The following is an 8,167-nucleotide window of genomic DNA, read 5'->3' as shown; positions in this document are numbered from 1 at the left end:
CCCGCCCACCAGTCCGCCATGACAAAGCCACGCCACCCATTGAGCCGCCTGGCCGCCACTCAACACCAAATCCCTCCCTCCCCAGCTCGCCTCCCCACCTCATTGGCCAACTTCCCAACCCCAGGAACTGACATCATCCAATGCCACCCCCTCACGGATTGGCTGACTCCGCTGCCCATCAACCGCCAAGGCCCACCCCCTCCGGCCTCACCATAAACATCCTGCGAGCGGCAGCAGGGTACGTTGGGAGGTGGTGCAAGGGGCGGGGCTTGGGCACTCCGGCCCCGCCCCCAGACACGTGTGCAGGGGGAGCACAGGGGAGACCCGGGGCCCAGTGCCCCCCAGTGCAGGGGAGAGCAGGGCCCAGTATCCCCCAGTGCAGGGGAACCAGAGGCCCCCCAGGAGGGGCCTGGGCTGGCCCCCACCAGGGCTCATCCCCACTGAGGCGTCAGGACAGAGACCCCCGTGGAAAGCCTTTATTGCCCGGTTACAGCAGAACCCACCCACCCCCTGCCCCGCCGGGCGCTGCTCCGCACCGGCACCGGCACCGGCACCGGCCCGGCGGGCAGGCGGCCGACTCACCCCCGGGGCCAGCGGCAGCGCGCCCCAGCCCGGCACCCTCATTTCTTCTCCTCCTCCTTTTTGTCCTTGCTCTCCTTGGAGGCCTGGGAGGCCAGGGAGCCCATGGCGTTGCGGATGGCCTCGTTGTTGGGGTCCACGCCCGGCAGGTTCTCCAGCACGCTCTGCAGGAACTCGGGGTCCTGCATCACGTCGTAGTCGTCTTCCTCCTGCGGGAAGAGGGAGAGGAGCTGGGGACAGGCTGGGTCACCATCTTCCTCCCAGAGGGCGAGGGGACAGGGATGGGACGGGATCCCCTCCCGGGAGGACAGAACCTCACCTTAGCGGGCTCGGAGGTATCCATGGCTGTGCTGCTGTCCACTTCTGCTGCCTCCGCCTGGGCAAACTCTGTCGGAAGAGCGGGAGAGCTGAGGACAGAGGATTTACACACCCACGGCCTCCCCACGGCTCACGGGAGCGACCCACACACCCACCCCGCAAGCGTTCGGGGAGATCTGGACCCTGCCCAGGTGACAAAGCCCCACTTTGGGGCACGTCGGTGGGTAGGGGCTGGCGGTTCCAGTCCCGGAGGCAGAGGAGCTGCCTCCTTGGCTTTCCCTTTGGGAATGGGCCAAGAGCCGGCACCAGGCACTCACCCGCTCCCTGCAGGGACATCTGCATGGCGTAGGCGATCTGCTCCTCCTCCGTCATGCTGCTGAGGTCGGGCAGCCCGGCCCGGCCAAACTCCTGCTGAGTTATCGTCATCTTCAGCAGAGCATCGTCCGAATCTGCGCAGACAAAACCCACGCTCAGAAACCAGCAAGGCTGCCACACGCGATCCCCGTCCCCTCTCGCACACACGGCCTCGCCGGGGAAGGGGAGCAGAGCAGAGCCGCTCCCCGCGGCGTTCAGGACAAGAGCGGGCCCACCTCCGTTTGGGAGCTTCAGCGGAAGCAGAGGTAGCTCCCCAGCACGCTGCGGTTAAACTGCCTCCCTCCAACATTCCGGGGCAGAAACCGCCTCTCGCCTTGCACCCCGGGAACTGCCACGCCGCGCAGAAGGGCCCCGCCGTGACCAGAGACGCTTCCCGCAGCGCTGGGCAGCCTCGCAGCTACGAGCACTGCCACGGGAGCCCACACGCTGGCCGGACGCCCTCCAGGCGGAACGTCCTGCCTGTCCCTGCCTGCTTTATTCCCTGCCCAGCTGCTCACCGTCCCCGCCAGTGGCTGCGATCCCAGCCTCAGCCGCAGAGGCGGCCGCAGCCCTCCTGGCCTCTTCCTCTTGTCGCTGCCTCTGCTCCTCCATGGAGACACGCAGAGCCTGCGGAGACGGGGACAGGCAGGGAGCTGAGCGGGGCAGAGCTCGGACGGACGGAGCTCGGCGCCCGCAGCCGCCCTCCACCTCCCCATCGCTCACCAGAGCCAGCTCCGGGTCCGCGCTCGGGTCCACGCCGAACTCGAAGTCGCTGGCGCCGAGGCCCAGCATGGCACCTCCCTCCCCAGCCAGGATGGGGGAGCTGATGAGGGCATCGGCCAGGCTCGGCCCCGGCGGCACCGTCACCAGGTGGGAGCCGGTGCCATCCTTGCCGTTTAAGGTGTTAATGAAGGCAGTCAGCTTGTCCGTGTTGGCTTCCTAGGGCCAAAGAGAAAGGCTGGGACTAGAGCTTTGCCTGGCTGCCCCCTCGGCTCTGCGAGAGGGCCGGCTGGCTGCTCCGCGCGCCCCGCGTCTCTCCGCGCTATGAGGGAGCCAAGAGCTCTGCTGTTTCCATCAGGACGGAAAGCATTTAACGACGCCTGCGGTGAAACGGGAGAGGTGTCTTCCCAGAGGGAAACGTTACTCGCCACATTAGCATTTTTACTGGGGCAGCTGCCGAGGCTGAGAGAGCTGTTCGTATCCTCACGTGCCCGAGTCAGGGCTCCGGGCTGGAGGGGATACAAAATCCTGGCTTGGATCTTATGCCAGAAACACGGTAGAAGTCTCACCTCTTCTCCAAAATTGATGATGTCAACGTTGACTTTCTCTTTCTTAAGACGCTTTGCCAGTTTCACCAGCTGCAATGAGGAGACACCGCGGCATTAGCTTGGGTTTCGGCTCTTACCCATGCTCAGCTCATCAGAGACCAGACAACAGCGCTTAGGATTCAGTCCTGGAGGCACAAAGCCCAAAATCAGCTTCCCAGTTTCAAGCCCTCCCAAGCAGGAAAGCATCTGAGGTATTTCACCTCTCTAGGTGGGACGGGCGCTACCGCACAGTGCCCGAGGTGCTGCGAGGTGGCACAGGCGAGGGAGCTGCTCCTGCCAAAGCAAGTAACCATCCCCATCGACGGGGACAGCAGGAGCCCGGGACAGGCAGCATCTCCTCACGTTTCTGACCTGTTCTTTCAGAGAGACCCAGAACATCTGGATTCACTTCACTTGCGTTATTTTAAGTGCCAACAGAACAGCATCTTCCGAAGGCTGAGAGCATCGTTTCTGCTCAGGGACACAGATTTCCTCCGCCAGCTCCTCAGGCAAAAAGCCCAAAGCAGCCTAGGTGACAGCCCCCAGCCAGGAGGCGCAGGACACGGCGCAAGCTCCCTCTGGGAGATCCGGATCTCCGTCCTTGGCTCCGGCCTGGCTGTGCCCAAGGATCCGGCCTTCCCTCTCCCCCCAGCTGCGAACCGCCCTGCTCAAGAGGCTCTGTAAAGCAGCCTCCTCGCTGGGGTATAAAGCCTTACTTTCCCTACAGGGCAGGGACCAAACAATAAACCCAGTTTACGGTTCAGGGTAGAGCACGGAGCTGACCCAACATCTTTTCCTTGGACTGGCCGTTACTCACGTCTTTCTCGTTATCTTCTACAGGGCTCCCAACGAAGGCGATGATTCGCATCTTGTGGTTCTTGCCTTGGCGATGTTTTAAAGCCAGCTGCAAGAGAGAAGTCATGTTGTACTTGCAGAGCAATTCTCAGGAAAAAGGGGTGGCCAGCAGTACCCCCCGATACTGTTCCTGTTACGCAGGAGAATGTAAGCTAAATGCCAGGAGAGATTTTTCAGTAGCAAGTTTCACCGAACTGTCTCCAGGCAGGCACGTCTCAAGGGCCTCCCCTTTGCCGGCAGCTATGACTCAGCTGGGAGCAGTTTGTTGGCAGAGAGACGTTGTGGGACAGAGCAAGGAAACCGGACAAAAGCGTGGCCACATCCTGGGGGACACTCCTCGGCTGGGGCTGCTCTCCTCAGGGTGGGAAGGGCTGTGCAGCTCGGCTGGACTGCTGTGAAGCAGCTGCCAGGGTCCTCCGAAGCAAACCAGGACCAGACTATAAAACTCCTGAGCTTTTATATTGGATTTTATAAAGGAGGTTTCATCTGCATTTTGCAGATAGGGAAACTGAGGCAAAACCAGAATTATGTGCTCGGCATTGCTCAGCCGTAGAGGCAGGGAGAGAACAAGATTGCCCGTATCCAAGCCATCAACAGGACAGGTAATTTAAGAGACACACTAAGGCAAAAGGAGTTACAGAGAAAGGCGCAGACTGGCTCGTGAGGAACCAACAAGACCTCTTACGTGAGCAACTCTGATCCCTGTGCAAAAGGTAATTTTCCCTTTGGGTTGCACCGTGTGTAGCTTTGAAAGGATCCGGCCCGTGTCTGGAGTGAGCGTGGTCAACACTTCACAGTTACTGCAACACAAATACACTTAGGTTAGCGATCTCTTCCTTGAGAATTTCTCTGCGAAACCCTTTATTTGCTACGGGGGTAGGAAAAGCCCTCCCTGCGCTGAGCCGGCAGCTGGGAGCCGCTCCAAGAGCCTGCCAGCGCTTGGCTCTGCTGGGTCAGCGCGTACAGGGAGCAAGACTTTTAGCCTGGTTTCCTAAAAACCCCAAAGTAATCTGTCTGCATGAAGGCTTGTGTGTGTCTCTGTCCCCTGCCCCAGCAACCTTGAGCCCACTGGCCAATTTTAATCGACTCTGGCTAAGAGGGAGCTCACAGAGGCACTGAAATCCTGCAAACTTCAGGAAAATGGAGGCATGACTCTCTCGGGGCTGCCCATGGGCTGCAGTGACAGCTCAGCCCTTACTTGCCACCCTTTCGGACACAAGGCCACAAAAGGATGGGTCTAGCAGAGAGCTCCTGAAAGAGAAAAGCCTCCACAACACATCCTGGCATTGCAAGAGTGAGCCCAACGAGCTAGAGACCAGCGAGGAACCAGGTTTATCTCGTACCAGTCCTCCCAGAAGAACCGGTCTGGTTTTAGACTGCGTTATTGCTGCCCCCTTTTGCAACACTCCCCTCGTCCCTTGCCCCCGTGCTCTCTCACGGGTCCCCCCAGCCGCTTCTCGGCGTCACCCTGAGGCCAGTTCCCCTTCGGGGCGTACTTGGCTAAGGTGATGAGCCCCACGTTGTTCTCGGGGTTACTGCGGGTTTTTGAGTGGCACACGATGTTGACAGCATCTTGCTGGGCTTGCAGGCGAGTGGGTAAGAAGTCTCCGTTCCTCATGTACTCGCTGTTGTCAACGCTGAAACACAGAGAGGAGGGTGTCAGCTTGTGAAACAGTTGAGGTTTATCCCCAAAACGTGCTTTTTGGGACAGCACACCTAAGGTCACACAGCTGGGGACAGGCAGCAGGACACGGACGTTTCCCGGGGCAGAGAGATCAGTCGTCTCTGCGTTTCCCTGAGTTTTCGGATCAGATCTGACCTTTGGGTCACAGGACAGATGCTGGCCCGGAGCTGGAAGCTCCCGCTCCTCGCTGAAGAGTGTGAGAGGTGACTGCGGCCAGACACAACCTCAGACCCACAGCGCCTCAATGCCTTCTTCCATCTCCACAACAAAAAAAAGCCAAGAGACACCACGCCATGGTAAAGTACAAAGCTCTGCGCACATCGCCGCCGCGGGGTCTTCATCAGGACAAAAAGCAGCTCCCCCAGGGCAGGGACAGCGGGCGCTTTGCAAATACGGCTCGGCTCTGCCAGCACGGTGCCCTCCTCGAAGCGACACGGCGGCGAGGCGAACCCCCGAGCTTTAACATCCTGCACCCGCGGTGGGTGTCAGGGCCTCCACAAGGCGCACAGCACACGGGCAACAGTGCCCCGCAGCGTCGAACGGCAGCAGCCACATCACAACATTGCTGTAATTAAACCCTTACCCTCCACTCCGTCAGCTATTAAATATAGCACAGAGCAGGCAGGCAAAGCTCTTCTCTTACGCTGGCCTTCAGGAAAGTAACCCCAGGAAGGAGGACTAGTTAAATAAGAGCTTGAGAGTTTATTTTGGCCCCAAATTAAGACGTCCCTAAGGAGTACTCCCAGAATTTCTTAGTTTTAACACCAGGGGAAAGGTTTCTTCTGAAAAAAAAACACCTGTGACCGTTTCCCTGACCGTGCTGAGGCTCGTGCTGGGCCACCTCTCCTCCGGCCCACACCAAATACCCCGTCACAAGCTGGGGAGTGAGGAGGCGGCAGTGGCCAAACTTCACCTCAGGCACAAAGACTCGAAGCGACCTGGTCGAGGCCATCTGAACTACAGCTTACTATTCACGGAGTAATAGTGAATTCTTCCCGCTCTCCAGGACAACACAAGGAGCAGCGACACGTTTTAATGCCCTTAAACGTGAGTAAGCAAAGAGTTACCCAGAGAAAACATCAAGGGCTTCAATATACGGTCAGCAAGTCAGGCTACGGTAATATCTTTATCCAAACAGCCGCGGGACCACGTAGAGAGCCAAGGAAACAACAGAACCCGGACAGATTTCACTGCTTTTCTCTATCATGGCCTTCTTAAACATCAAAACCAAAAAATTACAGGACTGTAGCTGCTGTGATAATAACGCATCAAAGTTCGCCTCCGCTTCCAGCCTTGGCTGCATTCGGCACCCAGGGACAGAACCCTCTTACCTCAACACCGATGCTGAGTGACAATCCCAGAGCTGACGGCTGCTTCCCGCAGGACCGCCCGAGCACCGACCCACCGCCCCCCAGCCCCCGAGGTGCCGGTAAGGCCCCGAGCCCGAGCAGCCGACCCTTCCCGCGCCGCAGGTACACCCGCCCAGCGCTCCGGCAGGGTTGGGGTTGCACAGTTCGGGTCTGCGCCCCAGCTCTCCTCTGCCGGGACATGACCCTAGTTTGTTGTCGCAGCATCACCTGGCACCACGTCACACCAGAGCCCCATCGAAGCCGCCTGCCCCATCCCCTTCGTCGGGGTCTCCTCTGCCCACCAAGTGCCCCTCTCCGCTCCACACCTTGTCAGCCTCCCCCTGCCCGTTAGCGCCTACAAGAGCCCCCTCACCCTGCTCTCGCCTCCTTCCCGCCTCCGCTCAGCCAGGAGCTTTCCCCAGGTGAGACCCCTCCTCACCCCAGCCTGTCCCATTTACCCCCCCTCCCTCCCCACCCCACTTTCCGTGACAGCCCCCAGCCTCACCCGCTCCTCGCTTCACCCAAGCTCTCCTTCGAGCACCCAAAACCTTCACCACCACCTTGACCCCACCCCAACTTACACCCATCCTCTCCCCCAACTCCCATGCCCTGTCTTCCCCCCTCAAATGCCTCCCCCCACCCCAATTCTCTCCCCAGCCCCCCACCTTCGCCTCCCCACACAGCTCCCTCCTACACCAAACCTCCCTCTGCCCCCCCCAGCCCCCTCAGGCCCTGCCTCCCGCTCCGGCCCGGCCCTGCCGCCGCCCGGGATGACTCAGGGAAACCCGCGGCGGCCCCGGCCGGCCCCAGGGGCTCGGCGCGGGCTGTGGGGCGGAGGGCGAGGGGCGCGGGGAGAGGAGCCCCCGCTGCAGCCCGGCCCGGCCCGGCCCGGCCGCTCACCACACCATGGTGCTCTCCAGAACCATCTTGCCTCCTTCCCTCAAGACCGGCCCGGATCCGACCAAACAAAGCACCCACCGATTGGCTGCACGCTACCGACCAATCGCCGCTTCTCGTCTTGCGAGGGTGAGTCGCGGCGGGCGCGGGGCACGCTGGGAGTTGTAGTTCCGGGGAAGGCTGTGGTGGCGCGGGGCACGCTGGGAGTTGTAGTTCCGGGAAGGCTGTGAAGACGCGGCCGTCCTCCGGGGCCACTAGAGAACACCCCCCCCCCCCCCCCCGGGGACCGTCCCCTCCCTCCGCCACCCCCACGATGGGGAAGAAACGAGGGGTTCCCACTTGGCCCTTGACCCCCCGCCACCCCACGGGGGTCCTGTCCCTTCCCCCCGCCCCGGGACCCCCCCCCCCCCGGACAGAGGAGGCAGGCGGTGGGTTCAGCAGCACACCGTGTATTGCGCGTCCAAGAGACAGCGTGGTTCCAACAGCGGACGAGGCCACAAGCGTTACACAGCCGAAAGAACAACGGTCACGCACGGCGCGAGCTGTTCCCCGGGGACGGGGACAGGTCTGTCCCGCCCGGGCAATGCTCCCCGGGGGGGTCCCAGCGGTGACGATGGCGATGCCAACGCCGAGGAGCACAGGAGAGGTCCATCCACGCTCCATCCCGTCACCCGGCGTCCATCCGGAGGTGACAGCGGCGGCGACGGCTGCTCCCCCATCCCGGTGTGGCCGGAGAAGCGAAGTCCCCTCCCCGCGCTGGAGAAAAAGCCGCTCGGGTGTTTGAAGAGACATGAAAACCCGCCGGCCGTCGCTTTGAAACACGC

General features: G+C 61.2%; 1 protein-coding gene across 3 annotated transcripts; it reads right to left on the bottom strand.

The window, feature by feature from the left end:
- Positions 1–467: 467 nt before the first annotated feature.
- Positions 468–7,400, bottom strand: PSMD4 (proteasome 26S subunit ubiquitin receptor, non-ATPase 4). Of its 3 annotated transcripts, none has more exons than XM_050912281.1 (10): positions 7,347–7,400; positions 4,910–5,050; positions 4,099–4,213; positions 3,376–3,462; positions 2,541–2,609; positions 1,975–2,190; positions 1,758–1,878; positions 1,215–1,346; positions 899–966; positions 468–788 (listed from the first exon to the last, which is right to left on the bottom strand). In XM_050912281.1, the coding sequence occupies exons 1-10, from the start codon at positions 7,370–7,372 to the stop codon at positions 621–623; spliced, it is 1,143 nt and encodes a 380-aa protein (XP_050768238.1). In that variant the 5' UTR covers positions 7,373–7,400; the 3' UTR covers positions 468–620. The 3 variants fall into 3 exon arrangements, with proteins under 3 accessions (XP_050768238.1, XP_050768237.1, XP_050768235.1); XM_050912280.1 differs by having other exon boundaries at positions 1,770–1,878; XM_050912278.1 differs by lacking the exon at positions 7,347–7,400 and adding an exon at positions 5,233–6,451 and having other exon boundaries at positions 1,770–1,878.
- Positions 7,401–8,167: the final 767 nt, after the last annotated feature.

Source organism: Gymnogyps californianus, chromosome 29 (assembly GCF_018139145.2).
Source record: "Gymnogyps californianus isolate 813 chromosome 29, ASM1813914v2, whole genome shotgun sequence".
NCBI classification, from domain to species: Eukaryota; Metazoa; Chordata; class Aves; order Accipitriformes; family Cathartidae; genus Gymnogyps; species Gymnogyps californianus.
This window is presented reverse-complemented; position numbering and strand designations above follow the sequence as displayed.